This window comes from Ischnura elegans, chromosome 9 (assembly GCF_921293095.1).
Source record: "Ischnura elegans chromosome 9, ioIscEleg1.1, whole genome shotgun sequence".
Classification (NCBI taxonomy): domain Eukaryota; kingdom Metazoa; phylum Arthropoda; class Insecta; order Odonata; family Coenagrionidae; genus Ischnura; species Ischnura elegans.
This window is the reverse complement of record NC_060254.1, coordinates 53,672,646-53,692,206: the sequence shown is the minus strand read 5'-3', so window position 1 is coordinate 53,692,206 and position 19,561 is coordinate 53,672,646. Positions and strand designations below refer to the sequence as shown.

The following is a 19,561-nucleotide window of genomic DNA, read 5'->3' as shown; positions in this document are numbered from 1 at the left end:
ACCTATAAGACCCTAGACTCCTCATGGATAACCATCATCCCGATTGACTCTGAGCTTCTATATAAACCATTAGCCTCCCAAAAACCTGTCCCCCAATAAACTTATAGCTTATCTATAAACCCCTCATTCACTCTAGTATTCCAATAAAACACTTGCCTCTGCTTGCTCATCTCCTCCCAATTTGACATCATCACCAGTCAGGGACGCCGACTTACAAAAAATATTGGGGGGGCCCAAACCGGGGATCTTGCCCCGGGAAATTTTATAAGTACATAGTAAGTTTTCAGTTTTTTAAGCATTTTAGAAGAGTCATATGATCAACATTAGAACCCTGATAACTCGAATCTCGATATCTGGACTCTTCGGGGAAAATCGACAAGCCTGACACATTTATTCCTCACACCCATAATGAATTTTTGAGGGGGCTCGGACCCCCTCAGGCCCCATGGAGTCGGCGCCACTGTCACCAGTCCCCATTTATAATACTAAATCTCCATAACCCCTTTTATCCACATTGGTTGCGATCCTCCCTTGCTCTTCCGTAATCCCTTCCACCCTAGTCTCAAAATACACCTTGCACTCCTATACCCCCATATCTGCCTAGCGTCCACTACATCCCGCCTGAATCAGTTGAACTACGATAAATCATAATGGTGAATTTCTATCATAGGTTAATTTTTTAATAGAAAATTGACAACTGTAGTTTGCTGAAATAAATTTAGTGGCTCACTATAAGTGAAAGGTAGCAGATTAAATCTCCATAACACCTTAATGAAGGACTGGTTAATCTCCTCACTGTACTTGTGAAGAGATTTTTTCATATTTTTCCTAGCCATAGGTGGTTAGTTATAAAGTTCAGCTTAAACAAGTAAATGAACCAATACTCAAATGATGTCACCAATTAATGATTAGAGGGTCGCAACTTTGTTATTTCATGATTGAATCTTACAAGAGGACATCTGAATGATCTGTATTGTTTCAGCCGTAGCTTATCTTTTGCTTCCATTCAGCATGCAAAGTAAGACATTGAGTTCTGGTCAATCTTGAGGACTTAAAAAAGGGGCGGGCTGCAGAGGAACTTCTTGCAAATGGAGTGTTAAGTGCACTGAAGAAAGTATTGAGGCCAGGCACCTAGCCAAGGAGAGAGGCTTAAGCAACCCCCTAAATGTTTTCAGCTTCCCAAAGATGAAGAGCGCAACCAACCATCACATTAGTTAAAAGTGACATAAATTGTATACAAACTTGGTTTAGTGAGATATTTGGAGGGGGCTACTGACATCCGAGGGCATTTGTACCATGGGGAAGGGTGCAAAGAGACTTGTTGATGGCATTAATTAGCTTTTACCTAAAGATGCCTGGAGATCCCATCTAACAGACAAAGATCTTTATCGAAAGCACCCTCACCTTAGAGACTTAAGTGATTTGAGAAATCTAGGTCCCTGCCACGATTTGAATCATGGACCACTGGTTAGGAATCTTACTCTTTAGCCATCAAACCAACTCAATCCCCTGCAATTTTGGTTTTAAAGCATTAAATGCTAACTTCTACAATTTTGAGTTAAGTAAATCTTATGAAGTCGATAATTTGTTCACATAATTCAGTAACATGTTTAACCCGGAATATTTTTTGCATGCCTACCTGAAAAACACGCTTCATGAGGTTTTCTGCCGTAGGGACTTAGTCTCACCCCCAACTAAAATTTGTGCTTCCTCTGTGCCTTGGTGAGGTTGAGCAATGCACACTAAGAAGTACCCTTAACAGTCTCTGAAAATTCTTTGCAGCCCTCTCAAAGCCAGATCCACAGGAGAGGCCAATGCTCTCCCATCTCCCAAGAAACTTTTACCCTAAAAGCCCTGAAGAGGATCAATGGTCCCATCAAAATTCTTAACCCATTCCTTCCTCAAATCAATCAAACTCCCGCTAAAGACCTTCTGCCTTTTCACATTGCACACATCTCCAAATACCATTAACTTAACCGTTAGGCAGAACAGAACTTCATTTCTAAGATAATAATGTTCACAAACAGCAATCACATCATTTAACTAGGTTCAAGGTCTAAGACCTGCTGAGCTGCACCCTAACTTGAAAGATAAAAATACCTCAATAAAAAGGGATCCATTTCAAAATAAAACACTGATCCTTATGAATAAAATTCTCTATAAAAATCCAAAGCTAAAATGGGTTCTCTTGGATAAGGAAATTCAAAAGGAATTGTAAAAAAAATTCAGTTTAAATAAAAAGGTTTTAATGTTTGACTTTAATTAAGTGAACCTTGTACAGTTACACATTATTTTTGAAAAACAATTTTATTCAAATCATGTCAACTTGAGTACACAACTTTAATGGAGTTCTTCACTTCAGTTACTTAGACAAATCTGAATGAAGGTACATTAATTTTGAAATATCACAAGACAAATGAAAAACGAAGACAAGTTTTACAATGCATCTTAACAAAAAAAAAACATTTTAATTTAGACATTGCAATCTAAACATCAACATTAACATGATTAAAAACTTTTACACTCCAAATATGATGCATTCAAATACATAATAAAGTTCATTTGAAAATAAAGTAATACAAGTGACGTTGCTCAGCAACTAAAGTTACAACAGGCAGTTAAGAGACCGATTTACAATAACAGTAGCTGCAGAAAACATTGTGAAGTCTAAAATTGCTCCATGATAGATTTTTCAAACTTGGAAAAGTTTGTTAATTTAAATACTAATCAGGTCCTGATGACGGACTCAGGCTCACAAAAATATGATCACAGTCAAATATAGCTGACAATACTTAACTGACATGGCTCACTTTTTATGTAGAAATCAAGTCCTATTAATATGAAAACTTGCACAATGGGTCAAAATTTTGAGGACCGATGTTGTCTAACATAAAAAATGAAACTTCTAACTCATAATATCTTTGAGATATCACTGAAATTACATAATGTAAGCTACATTGATTCAATCTTGTTATCTGACTTTAATAGTTCCGAATGATTAGAAGCTATCTGTCCCTCCCCGATCAGGTTACATTGTGCATAGCAACAGTTTACATTAACTCAAGTTTACAAGAAAGGAAGTCAACATTTCATTCACTAAGATTTATATTTTATGTTCCAATCGTTTTCCTAAAGCAATGCACAAAGACATCCCATTACCTCTGCCTATTTCTTTTTTTATCAACCTTTTAAAAATCAGAATGTAATCCTGCATAGTGAAAAAAATTATTAGTTTCACATTATCAGCAGCAGGCATTCTACCGAATGGAGGAGGCAATCAGAGTCAACAGATTCACATCAATGAGCATAGGAGAGTTATCAAAGCAATGGGATAGACATTTCAATTTTTAAACCACATCCAAACCAAATTAGGAAATTCACTAATCTTTATTCATGCATTTACATGAGAAATGCATTTACATCAGAAAAGATGACAATCAACAAATACGACCATGTATATATCTTTTCCTTTGATTTTTTTTATTATTTACATATACACATGCTTTTGCTCTGGTAACAGAAATGAAAAAATAAATTAACTTCAATTTCAGAAATTGTTTTGAACATGGTATAAACAAGCATTTCAGCTAGGTTTACTTTCCTTTTCCAGTTACTGATGTTACTGCTATCAGAAATGCACAACACTGTCATGGTAACTACAACAAGGAATAAATTCTTTAGTTCAAATTACTTGAAGATTAACAAGACTTTTCTTCATTATCCAGAAAGATGGAAACAGTTGCAATATCAGTTATTATTATCCTTAGCTCTCCTTCTCTGGGATATGAGGATCCACTTATTTTTTCATTGCTAGACACAGTGCGTCCAACACATTTAACATAAAAATGTCATCGTTGCTTCAGCAGAAATTATGCACACTGCTAGAAATGTGATACAAGCCAAATGGCTAAACACAATTAAAGAAGACTAGGAATGAATTCACATATGTATGAAAGAATCCATATTCTTAATACACTTCAAGTTGTGCTGCGTAAACACACTAATTAGAAAATATTGAAGACGGGTGAGAAATCAAGGCTTTCGCAGACTTTTAACTGAAGAAGACTGTTGGCTCACTTCTATGGTTATGTATTTGTTATAATTATTTTTTTCTCTTTCTTCCACTGACCCATTACTGAATCATGTCAAACTTGGGGTGAACCTTTCATTTCTTCAAATTCAAAATCCTTCGATCATCAACAATATTACTCAATGAATTTAACTTCCAGCATTCAAAATTACACCAACAAAAGACTTTTAGATTGACAGAGACTATTTTCTTTTAAGATTAAATGCCACCAAAATGTAACCCTGCAAATAGCATCTTGAAATTTGAAATTGATACGGAATAACTTAAATACTGTAAGAGATTCTATTATTCATTCAACAAACTTGTGCTCCCATGATCCAACCCTAAGCAGAGGAGACAGCAGAACCAGAGGAGTCATCCCCTTTCTGAGGAGACACTGAAAGTTCCCTACAAACCAACTCAATCTCACAACCATTCATAAAAAAAACTTGCTAATTAAAAAGAGATTATTTCCCTCATTCTGCTCACTTGTATTCCGTCAAAAACCGTGTCTATCATTCAACTCAAGCATTCACAAAAAAAAAATTACATTCATGCACACAAGCACTCCTCAAAGCAAAAACAAATCGGGTTACATTCAGCAACGACGCCCCGTCACCAATGGACATACCACAACCTTCAGCATGCTCATCTCCCGTCATTAAAAGATATAACACCGATCTAATTTATGCCCTCCATTTTGTGGAGATTTGCTCAACCTCTCTCGATTACTATTCCGAACCAACCACACTCCTCTGCCCCTCCCTTTGCAACCCTTTGCCAACTCCATTCTCACCAATATTAGATCTTTTGTTTGGTCTACCAGAAAGTGTATCCACCTTCAGAGCCACCCGTGAGAAAGGAACCTTTCTTCTGAGAGATGGCTACATTGTGACCTGCCATGGCCGCAAGTTGGGCAGCGTTAGCTGCCACACCGGGGGGTGGTGGGGGCATTACTGGCTGTGCAATCCCATCAAAGCGAGCACCAGCATCAAATCCATTCTGTGCCAAGAGTAGGGACGAAGAAAAGGAATGTGAAAAGTACAGTACATAGAGGAGAAAATACACAATTCATCACTAACTTTTATAGCCCTTTTCAAATATGTTAAGGCTGAGAGGCAGGCCCTTTTGCTTACAGAAGATGCATCACCACAGCTCAATTGATTGCACTTTTATGTTTTTTGTGTGATATATTACTTGTTAAAACTTTTGCTATTCTGATAAAAATTTTTAAGCCCATTAAGTAGACCCTTGTCAGCACATACTGTAATCTTGAACATCAAAACTTTAACCCCAACAAAATGCTGGGGAAATTTTTCATATTTAAAGACAAAGGTAGATGCTGACATGGGTATAGAAAATAGACTCTTCAAAATTTATTTCATGACAATAGCATACATTTTGATACAATTAATATACCACAAAAAAGGACTGGTCAAGTGTTAGTGATGCATTATCTTGGCCAGTAATGGCTAACAACAAGACCTTGGCCACACCATCCCAATTGGTTCCACAATAGTCCAATTCACTATCTATGAGTGAACCATGACTTTCCCATCACCAGCAAAAATTTCAGGCCTGCATCCCAAACATATTTGATAAAAATGAAACAACTTTCATTTTTATAGAAAGCTGTTATTCCTCCCATATCTGTGCCCGAACAAATGAATGCCCAAAAAATTGAGGCAAGCACCTCATTTACTAATGAAAAAATTAATGTAAATACACCCTTAACTTAGGACACCAAGCAGAAGGGTTGAGCATGATAAACCCTCATTTTAAAAGAATGCATTCATTTAGAGGGGCACATTACCACATGTGTAGGAGTTAAGTAATGAGAGGCATGAACCTATCTTTAATTTAAGGAAAAAGAGCCAGTCACATCTTGGACTTTACCATGCATTTTAATAATTTTGTCAGTTACACATAATTATATATTTACAAACAGCCCACGAATATTTGTTTTAGAATAACAATATACTTATACAATTTAACCTTGAAATTACTTCAAGAGTGAATTATTTCATAGAAATCAACTCTCCAAAACTCAAATCATAACTTAGCAATTCACACTGAAAATAGTCTTCTAAGAACCTATTGATTTTATTAAGTACATCACGGCACTTAAAAAATTCACTCCAACTCTAATGGCCACAGTGGAGTTAACTATAAAGTTCATGTATAAATCTCACTAAACCATTGTACAATTCATATTTAATAGGAGTTTTATACTTTAAAGTGAATTAAATTCAACAACAGGATAACTACCATCTTTTTTTTTTGTAGAGGTGGAATGCTCTGAACCTAAATGCAAAGACCACCCCTAGGCTCTTATCTTTCATTCAAATTTTTATCTTTAAGATATTTGGGAACATTGTTATACGAAGTTAATTCGTAGAATAATATAGCTAAAATCAAAAGATAATAACAGCTAAAGAGAATATTTAATACAGAACCTAAAGTGGGCGGGCAACCTTTTTGCCTAAGCATGCCAAAATCAGCCAAAACTCAACAATTTCTTTTCCATGCCACATAACCTTTCCCGAAATGCTGGAGATCAAATCTATCACAGTTACACTCACTCAGCTTCAACTTACTTCGGATGGATGAGGTAGAGCTCAGTCCAGATTTAACCACGATAGGGTGATTTTTTCGCTCATACAGCAGAAACACTTCCTTTTCCCTGGGTCACCTCACACTGTAAGGCTTTTTGCATTGTGCAGAGATTAAAGGCTTTACATGGACTTTTGGACTCTAAATCAATAGCTCAAGGACCTATCCCACAATACCTTCAGTATCAAACTAAGCCCTTCATTTCAAGTGATATTTTACAGGATTGAACTGAACAACAAAGCAGGAAAGGATATGATGGATGTGCTTGGGAATAAACAACATTAAATGTTGGCTTCACACAAACGTCATTCGAGTAATCATAGTTTAACATCACACTTGGTACCCTGGGTTAACTCGTTGGGAACTACCGTAAACAGGCTGCTCTCTATTATTTAGTGTTCAGGTACAATATTGAGTATGTACTTAAATAGTCGTGAAGCATTTCTTAAGTTTGGCATATCATAGCAATGAAGACAATCTAATTCAGTACTTGGTTGTTGATCTCATAAATATCTTACTTTGATAAAAATTGTATAAATATTGGTAATTAACTACATAAGTAAAAGTCAAATATTTAATTCAAAAGTATAAGGTTGAGGAGCTTAATATATTAATAATGCCTGACATCAACATAGCCTTTGAGTATGTATGTCCATTAGTGCTGAGTTAGAAATAGTGATGATCCTAAATGCTACCAGCTTGTACCTGAGGTTATTTTCATGCTAGCTAACATACATGATTGGCTGTTCACAAGACAGTAATGGAGTTGAAATCAACTAGCTAATGTTTCGCTCCTCAAAAGATGATTGCATGAAGCCACTATTAAAAGCACCATGTGCATGGTAGTATAACGACTTGGCATATGATGTTTATTTCTCATAAAGCCATATATTCACTGACTGGCACTCACGCAAGGGTATGCCCACCCCTAATCCAGGATCATTAATAGTATCCACACTATTAATAAAATCTAATGCCATACACAAAACAGCGTTTTTCACCGCCCTGCCACAAACTGAAGAATGTTGGACTGATAAAAATTACAGTATTATTCTATTAATTCATTGAGGCCTGTTTTCATAGACCGGCTTTCTTTTAACAGCAATTTTCAAAAGAATGGGCATTACACTAATGGATAATGCACCAGAGAACTACATGAGCCTATTTTAATTTGTATTCTTCCACTGACATTTAGTTAAAAAATGGAGAGCTAACAACCCAATTCAGCATATATACTCCTCAATAGACAGCCTTAGTTGTAAACCTCAGGTAACTAACTTCTAAATTAATTACAGTCAGGAGAAAGTCAAAATATGATGTCAATTTTAAGCTTTAATGAGAAGGGAACAAAGACATTTCCTTGTAATGTGAGAAAACATGATAAATGCTTGGGGATGAAGTATCTATGATGGTAGGCAATGCTATCAGAGCCTCAATATTCCTTATAAAATCTAAATGTAATTCACTTTAAAGACAAGCTACGATCACAGAAAATAAGTTTAAGTGCAAGGAGAATCATTTATGATTATCAAGTGAAATAAAATGTAAAAATGAGGGAGTCCCAAATATAGTTAATAATTTTGAGTGGACACCACTAATGTTATGAGGTCATCCCCCTAAGAAACAATTCAAGGCAGAGGGCTTCTTGTGATAACAATTAACACATTTCCAAATGAGACTTCAGTTAGCAGGGAAATGTACGAATGACTTCCAATTTATGATTACACATTCACTTCTCAAATAAAACATTAGGCATGAAGTTGCAGCTCTAGCGAAAAAACATACACAGCATTTAGTAGATGATAACAACTTGAGAACAATTTTTCACTATGGTTAATGATATGAAGCTAAATTTTGATATATGATAACTGATAAGTAACTCTATTCCGGCCTATGAGAAAATGAGCCAAAATGAATCACATACTCACCTTCTATTAGTTACAACACATATCACACGCTTTCTGTGAACAAACTCTTTAAATTGAGATTTGTATTCCCAATATTAGCTGAAAGAATGAATTTCCCAGTACAAAGCATAGGAATAGCCTGATAAACAACACATTAAAATACACAAAAATTTTGATGTCATGACCTCTTAGATACCAATGAAGCCAATACTTTTTCCTATATTTGGCACTACTGCAAAATTGATGGCTTGAATGTTGCAACTGGCACTTTCCAAGAGCATTTTATCCACAACAGTTTATGAAAGTATTGAGAAATATCCACTCAATGATGCTAAATTAAGGATTAAGAGCTGAATAATTGAGGAGAATTAAGAGTTGGCTTGCCATTTCACGAAAAAGCAGTTTAAAAATGATAAATAGTACACAGATTCAATAGTGAGCAATCGAATTAGTTGCATTAATGAATTGAGTTTCAAAATGTTAAAAAGTTACATTTTCAAATGGTTCCTTTATGTGTATTTGAATCCCTTAAATTTTCTCACATTCCAATCATGGCTAATTCCACATTTGCACGAATTAATTTCTAAATTGAGAATATAACCTTTAAGAAGTAACTGGAGAATTTTTTAGCTTTCATACAGTAAATACGACTACATTGAGTACATTTACCCTCCTCAGTAAGTTACCATTGATAAGAAATGAAGCTAGTAGGATATGAGATAGTTCGATCTGATTATAAATACGCATAAGCTTTTCTCCAGATTCCTACTGAATTGGTACAAAAAGTGCCAACTTTTCTCGGGCCAATTCAACCATTATCTTCATGGTGATGAGTACCAATTTTTAGTCAGCCATAGAAAACTTAGCGCCTCAAGTACCAGCACAGTGCAAATCCTGGAGATAATTAACTAAGCATAAAAAATAAGATTTCCAATTCTGGAAATTGGAAAAAAATTGTTTAAAATACAATAACAGTGCCAATCATCCCACCGTTTACAGATGTTCTCTGCCTGACCAACAGCGGGCACACACTAATAATGTCTCGTATGTCCCAACCCAGGATCTGATATATTTCTTTGGAGCCAGAAACTATGGTATGGTTGACAGAAAACTGACGAAATTAAATTATTTACAGTTCTTGCATCGCTGAAGGCATAAGCTGAGCAAGAGAAAGTTCTTTCTCGGCCTTATTAATTTTGTCCATCTTTAAATTTCCTAACAGTCCTTTCCAAGATGATTAATCAAATATGAGTCTTTGGGAGATATGAAATACATGCTGTGGGACTTTTCTGAGAAATTTTATTTCATTGGTAATCATGGAGGAAGAGGGGCTTTTATCTATATTTACATAAACATTTTATTATTCGCTTAAAAAAACATCCCCCGTTATATATACAACAGCATATTTTTACTGTATAAATCCAGTTACTAAATCAAAATACAAAAATTCCTGGAGAATATTACTGAGATAATTTTGTTGGCACATTAAATGTTTTGGCATAAAAATATTGGGCAAAGGGAGAACTTAGAGGAGAGTAGTTACATCATTATCAGGAATGCTGAACAATAATGATAAAGATGTACTATAGTTTTTTAAAGACAAAGTTTTAAAATGATATTCTCTCTGACCAATAAATAAGACGCAATGATTGACAAGGAAAATAACCATGAATCGATTATATCGTGAAAGATGGGAACGACATAAGATTATGTTGTCACCTAAGCAAATTCGAGCGAAAGGATTAGTGCTTAAATGAAGCTACTGAAGAGGTTAAGACTAAATGACCCCAACCCATACTGCTAGCAGTATAAAAGATATTTTAATTATTGAAGTGATCAGTCTAAGATCCATTGTGGCTGACGACACAATAATAAGTTTGGAAAAATGGAAAGTTAAAGCAGAAAATATAGGTATTTAAAATAGTATTTATTCCATTAAAATTGTTATGAGTGACTTAAAAGTTATGGATCACTGGCACCCCATGTATTTTAAACAATGACATTTACAGCTTCAAAGGTCATTAACGTCAGTGGCAATTGATAATCCACAGTATATAGTTGGCACTAAGAAATGGGAATACCAAAACACAGAAAAATATTTTTAAGACTCATTGCAGAAATAAGATTCCCAATAACTAATGAAATTACCTCATCAACCAACACTTTTTCAGGGTAGCTTTTCTCTCAATCTCAAGCACTGTTTCAGGGGAATCACAAAGTTGCATCCTAAATGTATTAAGGAAGCAATGATGACACTATGGCAAAATTATCTTATTTTTATACTTGGCCATGAATAATGACATTCTCTGCAATCAAACGGGTTACCAACATTAGATACTAATTACCTCAATAATTGACGTGAAAATTAATTAGATATGATAAGCAAAAATACATAGATCTCTAAAACATACAGCAAAACATTCATATATGATGCATTTCTTAATAAACTTATAGTGTGACATTGCAGAAAGTAAAAGTTAACTTTTTCTACGTGTACTGATTTTTCAAATGACAAATAATGAAAATCAAGCTCATACACTTAAAAGCTTTAAAAAAGAAAGCCTTGGCAAAAAATGACAAAAAAATTCATACCAAAACAGCAAATAACAAAACATAGAATTGGCAAATAGTAAAAATTGATGAGCAAAGCACTATATTGTGATGACAATGAAAAAAATAAAGCCTACAGTGGCAACAGTTATGCAAAAGCAGTGTTCTTAGGTGGAGCTGAAAATGTCCACAAAATGTAGGTCAAGCCTAAGGTCTAACCAAAAGGCATAGAACTATCAATATTTCCCGAAAAATACCCACAGTGAAACATTTAAATTGACAGTAAATGATTGATACAAATGACAAAGAATTCGAAGAAGTTGTGAATAATAGGATCATGCACCAAATTCAAAAAGGCAGCAGCCATAAGTTAAAAAAAGCACAAGTTACAGCATGCAACAAACAGCGTAAAATAATTCATATTGCCTACCATTCAACTTAAATCACAATTACCTTTAGCACTCGTATTCATAAAAAGGTCAGCCTCTCATTCTTAAACTATAAAAACAGAAAACACTGGGAGGAGAAAACATCACCAAGCACATCAGAATAAGTATAATGCAATAAGCTCTTATCACAAATACCTTGTGATAAAAGCTAATGTTGACCATTATTTTCCTTACAAAGAAGTCTTCCACCATTAAAAAGCTACATCAAATGTACCACAAATTTTTTTTTAGTGATGCATTTTCAAATTTTCCAAAAAGCTTAACTGCTTTTCCAAAGATTAGTCGTTCACTTTACAGACAAAGTCACCCTACATGAGTGAAGTTGATTGTCTATATTCTTGTCAGTGAGAGCATACTATATTTGCACTGGTCTATGATGATGGCGGATGGTGCACAACCTCATAATTAACAGCCACTGGGCCCATATTCTATTGGATAAGCTCAATTAAGGCCACTCACAAACACTCAACATGCATCTCCCATTTTCCTTGACACCTCTGGACATCTGAATGATATAATTAAGTGAGAACATACTTGCCCAAATTTAGTGGAACTAACTTGCAACAAACACAAGCATTCTCAGGTGTGCATGGAAAATGCAATCCAAAGGGCTACTGAACTTGAGACAACCTCCACTCAGTGCTGATTAATTTGATAATTAATAAAAGACCCCTTACTTCTTTATCTCCAGGTGAAAGAACACACCATCATCTTAGAGCTGAGCAAATACAGCATTACTTATGGGGATTTCCAGACGTGGATAGGATTTCTCAACAACAACATTAGCAGCAGCGTGTTCATACCGGGATCATAACAGTGGAGCGCAGGGGAGCAGGCTGCATGCCAGGATACGAGTACGTGAGCGATGGATAATATGCCTGCATGGGTGAGTAAACTGGGTAACCAAGGGGGTACCCCTGAGCAGCTGCAGCTGCGGCCGCAGCAGCGGCCTGGTAGTTTTGGGCTGCATAAACAGATGCACCAGTAGTTGGTGGGTACACCTGCGGCAAGTAAGTTGGCAACAAAAACATTTACTCCTACTGCTTTCTTTAGAACTGTGCCAGGTGTTGTATTAGACACCCTTACAAAAAAATTGTACATAAATATTGAGAATATCCCATCAGCATGAAATCTCCACACCATACCAACAGCTCCTGTAATAAAAACTCTTTAATGCAAGTCCACAGAAACTACACATTAATAATGCACTCTTCCCAAATAATAAAAAGTTATTAATAAAAAAACATTCAGCAGCTTGTCCAAACAATACATTTAAGCAAACTTATTCCATGCACTATTCAACAAGTAAGAAATATTTTCCTTTTCTAATCTTGAACAGTTAAAACACTTTATAAACATCAGGGTCATGATGCAGTAATGCATGTTAATTTTAATATTTAAAAAAATTACATCCAATGTTAATGTTCACATGCATACATGCACTTAATCTTTAGTACAAATTCATTACTTTCTCTCTTTAAGTAATTCCCCTGTAATAATTTACATTACAAAATTGTAAAAATACAGCATCAGCAAAGCAATTAAACCAATGAATTTATTCAAAAAAGTGTATAGCAAAGCTTACACATATTGACTACTGGGTTAAGAGGTTAAGGAAAATGATATACAAAAATGAACAACAGTAAAGAGAAGGATATAGGAAAAAGCTTCTTATCGATAAATTATCTAATAAGCTAATTTATTTAAAATGTGCTCTTCAAAGTAATGTTACCAAATTAATTTAGTAGTGGCAAACATCACAAATTGGAAAAGTGAGAAGTCTAGTTGCAGATATTTACATTTTTATTAAATAGATGATGATTCAATAAATTAAACACAACATTGTTAAAGACAATTAATTTTTCTCTCTTAGAATTATAAGGTTATCCAAGGTGCCTCAAATCAATAATGAATTTAAATAAAAAGAAATCTCAATTGATGGCAAGTTTTTCAGGATATCACCCTTATTTAAAGTACTGATTTATTTTCTCTGAAATTTTTGACTTGAGCACTAGAGAGACAGTACTGCTGTGATTTCCCACCCCACCTGTTGTCCCACTACCTGGTGTGTCAGTGACTGGTCATAAGTTGGAGGGGGTCCCTGCGCAGCGGCTGCTGCGTACAACTGCGCCTGGGCGGGGAACACTCCATACGGACTTGCTCCTGGAACTGTGGAACAAACTTTCAGCCAGACACCCAAAATGTCATCACCACACAGTCCCTACGAGGCTGGACACTCATTTAAACCCTCAATTATTCTATTAAATCTTTACCCACTCATGCAAACCCATAATTACAAGGTTTTCCCTATATGTCATTATAGGAAAAAGTCAGCAGAAGTTGAAATAGCAGATTCAGCATTTCTAAACTGTAAAGCATCTGAATTCAAAAGTTGTCAAGTTTCAACATTGCAAACTTATAATGAAAATGAATTCATACTTGATATTTTGTATTTGATACAGAATTCTAGAAAAAATAGGCATCCAATAGACCTTAAAATGATGGCTTCACATCTTTGTTTTGACACTTTTATATTTCTGCAGGCCTTATCATTAGTAGGGCGTGCAATAATAATGAACAAGTGGCACTAGACAAGAAGTCCAGTCATTAACAACAACTTCTGGTCAATAAACATGTCAATCACCACCTCCGATACAATCCCCTAAATGATCAATTTAATCATTTGTTCTAGGCCAAGTATTTCATTAGCCCATAGGAATGAAGTATCCCACTGTTATCAAAAGAATCAATTTAATACTCTATGAGGAGATGAATAATGTTGAAAGTACATGTTATGTATCTCCCAGAACAAATACATTCTGTTCATTCACAGTATAATGACCCTTTAAAAAAAAAATCCATTTAAAGTGAGTAAACTTGATTTAACATGAACCCGGATGGAATAGCTGCCTTCTAGCGACTGGTTCTCTGGTTACATGTATCTAAGAAATGTAAGGACAATAATAATATATATCACCTAACTTTCACCAAAATTTCAGTTCAACCTCCTCAAGGACATAGCATACAAATTAACACCAAATGCCAAGATATATAATGCATCTGATCTGCAACTATAATCCACTAACTGAGTTTTCATGTCGCCAAGAGTTCCCAAACTTTAATAGCACTTTTTCTCTTCAGTATGATGGACTGAGACTCATTTATTTGTTTCCCTATTTCACTCTTTCCATAACAATAATATGTAAATAGGTAGTTTTTTGGCCAATAAGACCATACAAGTATTAAGATAATATACCTATTTTAAATACCAATTACTTGGAAAAATTAATTATTTTGCTTTAAATACAAATACCAAGTATTACTTAAATTGTGTCATTATATCATGATATGATTAATTAACATAGAAGCTGCAAGTGAGATTAATAATAGCTGCATTTGATCCAGCTGAGCAGTATTAAATAAAACAAGTTCATAATGTATTTGAAGGTGTTGCAGAAAAGTATCATCAACACAGAGAAAATGAAATAGCTTATACATTGGAACAATAGGAAAGCATTTGGAGGGGAAGTTTATGATTTACAGTTTTTTAATGGAGAGTAAAATGAAAATAATAATACACATTATGTCAGCATATAATATCGATATAACTTGAATCATTATTTGGGAATTTTTCCTGAAAAAACGATGGTGGCGAAATAATCAATGATTTTCCTGTCCAAGAGCAGTTCTTGTGGTTTTGGCTACAACAATTCTTAATATAAATCATAGATCTGTTAAATACAGTTAAGTTTTTCTTGAAAAATATACAATAACTTTGATCAAATTATCAGATAAAAAAGGCGTCAAAATGCTACTTAACAACGTTCCCCAGGAAAAAAGGTCCGATTATAATTCTTCAATACAAATAATGAGTTCAAATTAAAAATGAGGTAATGTATCAATGTAACTATTTTGACCGCGAAGCAAAATAATTACTCACTACGGAAATGTTTAAATACATAATCTGTATAGTTAAAAACGGTTGATTAATGACAACGATGACGTCGATATGACGCCCGAGGGTTTTATATAATCTACGGCCGTCACCGATGTGACGGTTCCGTCATTCGAACAACGGCTTGGACAGCAACATAATCGACCCGCAGCTAAGGACTCCCGTTCCCACCCCCTCCCCCCCAACCGAACCCTTCAGCTACGACGATCGCAGGGGAAGCAGTAGCAAGTGCCTGGGACAATCTAGTTTTCTTCCAACTTAATAGATGATACGGAAGCACATTTCACCAGGTTATTGCGATTCCGAATTTCATCGCCCACGGAATATTTCGCGAACGCTTCAACTGTTAAAATAAGTAACATCTGCAGTCCTGCACGGGAAACCTCGCATGAGAGAAAAAGTCTGCCCTGATGCGCTACATTCGCCCTTGACCCATTTTCGCAGTGGATAACTCGGGCGTGACGTCGATCGAAATATCCTGAGCAGAAGTATGATGTTTAACCACGATGCAGATACCCATAGACTCAAAAACAATTTTTTTTACAGCGAATAGCACAATTATCGACCGGGAACCATAACGCATGCTTCTAAACGGCGAATACGCGAACCCGGGAGGCTGGTCCAAATCAATCGTCGAGCAAAGACTTGGTATACCACAATAGTGACTTCATCGAAGATTATTTTCTCCGTGGGAGAAAAATGACCTTGAATGCGGAATTTAATTCATCCATATATGAGCTGATAGTTATAGAATGAGTCGTATACGGACGTTCCATACCTTACCCAATCAATCGCCATTACGATTTATTGATTTTACGGGAACTACATATACTTTACTTAGATGAAGCCAACTGCAAGAAATAATTTTTAAGCAAATCGAATTCCTTAAAATTGCCATAGTGGGCTTAATCTACAACGATAAATACAAAATAACTCCACATATTTGGTATCCAAATGCTTACTGGGCGATGAGTTTTACCAGTCCGCGGCTGATCCCATTGCATTACATTATTCGGGTCCCACCAATGAAAATTACGATGCAATTCCAAGAAAATTTTACCAGTGACTGACTGGCACAGCAAGATAGCGTGCCATTAAAGTGACATCATAAAAATCTTAACGCACTTAAAGTACACCAAATTCGTAGGATCACCGGACGCAATACCGTAGACGAAACGGTATTCCATTGTATCCTAATAGTTTGTAACTACTTAGTATTCGGAAATTACCCTTAGTATGTACTCACCACCATATCCAGAAGGTGGAGCGGTAGGTACAAATCCTGCCTGTGCCTGGCCTGGGTAAGCTGGAATAAAGAAATCTGCCATTGACATGTTGGGCATAACTAATCACTTCTAGGAGGTGGAAAGGTAGTGAAAGGATAGGAGTTAGGATGGAAAAGACAAGGGTGGAAATAAGGGAAATTCCTCAACACGAGAGCAAAGTTACGACTAGTGAAGAGAAGTCAACTTTCCTCTCAGGTAAGCCAAACCTATCTGTCCAAAAGACAAACTTCGGTGCGAGATCTGACTTCAGGAAGGGTTTTATTGGTTAATTGGAAGGATAAATGGATGGATCAAGAGGTTTTACATTAAATATTGTGGAAAAAGTGAGGTAGAGTGAGGGCAAACTGATTCTATGCATATTTAATGCAAACTAAAACGTAAAAGACAAGCACATGCCCGTTCACATGAAAGGAAGTAGTCTAAAGCAGGTATGTTCAGACCAAAGACTTTAACTAACAATGAATATATCTATAAATATAATAGGCCAGTGTGGCAATTCTGCAACATTGAGGAAGCCATCAAATATTTATTGTAAACAAATGATCTAAAACAGACGTTTTCAAGACTTCTCTGGTATCATGATCTAATTAAGTCATCCTCAGTGAATTATGCAAGTAATCATGATGGGACAGTAATGAATTATACTTGAAACTAATAAAACAAATCTTTCCTGGTTTCCTTCCCATATACCCCCACAAACTCTCAACATTATAACCTTTCCATTCTTTCTAAACTAAAGAATATACAAAACAAAAATAAAGCAGACTGAAGCCTTGCAAAAGCAATTTACACCCAAATGGTAAAGGCCAAATAATAAGAAAAATTATTACTACCATCTAAGATCTGCAGTCCAATTACTAACATCAGCCCAAGATAAATAAAGGAATGCAAAAAGCCCAATAAATCACATAAGTGCTACAGAAAAATCACAATTTTTGTTTATGCAAACATAGGAAGATATTTGTGAAAGAAAAACTGCAAGAAAATAGAATTTGAAAGAGAAATGTAAATGCGATTTTTCTGCTATGGCTACAGAACACACAATACAGTGAGGAGCTCAAACTACGAGTGCTTTGATAGCTACGTGCAAAACACTACAAGCGAATTCAGAGAAGATGACAATAAAATGCGATAGTTAAGTGCCAAGTACAAGACAATTGAAATCTAAAAAAAATCAGGTAAACAGGCCATGCATTAATGTGTTATTCAACAAGCCCAATAAATCATAAGAGGAAACGTGAAATAGTAGCACCAAATTGCCATAGATACAGTCAGTCATTGCTCTTTTCAGGCAGAAGAACCAGAATAGCTTTTGCAATTGTTCATCCTTCTCATACAGTCTACGTAACTAACTTTGTGCATATTTCTAAGGCACAATTACCAAAACTGTACTTGCATATACTGAATGAGTGGACAAAAAAAATGAATGCATGCACTTCAAAATAATAAATGAAAAAATAACAGCGCTTAATCGCTCAAAAAAGACAAATCAACCCTATCTCCTGAAAATATACGAACATTTCTAACCACATATAATTCTGATTTTTCTGCCAAGGTCAGTATTAGTGCCAATTAACACTGGTGACACTTCAAAAAACCCATCAAAAACTACAGCATATTAAAAACTGAAAGTTGGGAATTAATTCACCTTCACAGAGGGTTCAGGTAGTCATGTAATCAATAAGAGATTTAAGTCGTTTACCATCTCAGAGAACATTACAAAATAGAACAATAATGATACTGAGCTCTGTGAATGTATTTCAATTCCTTTCTTCCATTCATGCAATATTATCACATTATGTAACAAGAAAATAACATATATTGCACTCAATTACTACACTAGGTCTAGTGAAGGAGATTAGGCAGGCAGCCGGTACACGTAGAAGAAGAATACGTTTAATATGATGTCACTTTCTAGAACAGCCAACGATATCCTTCCAAGAAAGATCCACAACAGGAAAGCTGAAAGGAATAATTATCATGTTTACCCTGGACATAGATATTTAACGCATAATTTCTCTCAAGTTGAGCCAGCGGTCAATAAGCCTTATTTGACGTGGTGTTTGCCTACTATGATGCACTTGAGAGCTGTCCTCTGAAATAAAAAATAACAGCAGCACTGAAAGTTGTTGAGATTTGCTTTAGCTAATCTTAGATAAATTCATTCCCCAGTGACATCTCGGGTAGGCAAGGAGATAAAGTTAATCCCTTTTACTGAGAAAATCCATTATTGATCGACTTCTAATTTTACCTTTTCGACATGAAATATTATGAAATAATTCTTTAGCCCAAGCTAATTCAGTTTTCCAAAGATAAAATAATGGCGGCCATAACGTCAGCCTCCGAAAACTCAATATACACCTATCCATTAGCGCTTCGAAATGTCACACTTGAAACCAACTCGTTAACAGAAAAATCGTATGCATTGCATTTGCCTTCTTTAATTACAAAACTTATTCACTTTAATCGAGAAAGTCTATGAATGGACGAACATTGAAAATCACAAGAGGAGTACTTGGAATATACTTATTTCCACCGTTAGCGAAATCTTTTAAACGAGAAATAAAATAAAATATTTGTACATTATTCCACTTAAACCATCATACCGTACCTTTTTTGTCAGACATAACTAAGAAATATGATTCGAGCGGTGAACAAATGTTAAATTGAAGATTTCAATCACGGGACCTCCAAATGGCTGCTCTACAACACTCGTCGTCTACGTCTCGAAA

At 35.4% G+C, this 19,561-nt stretch overlaps 1 protein-coding gene across 3 annotated transcripts; it reads right to left on the bottom strand.

Annotated features, from left to right (window-relative positions):
* Positions 1 to 2,229: 2,229 nt before the first annotated feature.
* Positions 2,230 to 19,547, bottom strand: LOC124166115 (DAZ-associated protein 2-like). Of its 3 annotated transcripts, none has more exons than XM_046543772.1 (5): positions 19,441 to 19,547; positions 16,790 to 16,849; positions 13,636 to 13,757; positions 12,392 to 12,589; positions 2,230 to 5,071 (listed from the first exon to the last, which is right to left on the bottom strand). In XM_046543772.1, exons 1-5 carry the CDS (start codon positions 19,454 to 19,456, stop codon positions 4,889 to 4,891), a joined length of 579 nt encoding a protein of 192 aa, XP_046399728.1. In that variant the 5' UTR covers positions 19,457 to 19,547; the 3' UTR covers positions 2,230 to 4,888. The 3 variants fall into 3 exon arrangements, with proteins under 3 accessions (XP_046399728.1, XP_046399727.1, XP_046399730.1); XM_046543771.1 differs by having other exon boundaries at positions 16,790 to 16,864; positions 19,441 to 19,546; XM_046543774.1 differs by having other exon boundaries at positions 13,651 to 13,757; positions 16,790 to 16,864; positions 19,441 to 19,546.
* Between the last annotated feature and the right edge of the window lie 14 nt (positions 19,548 to 19,561).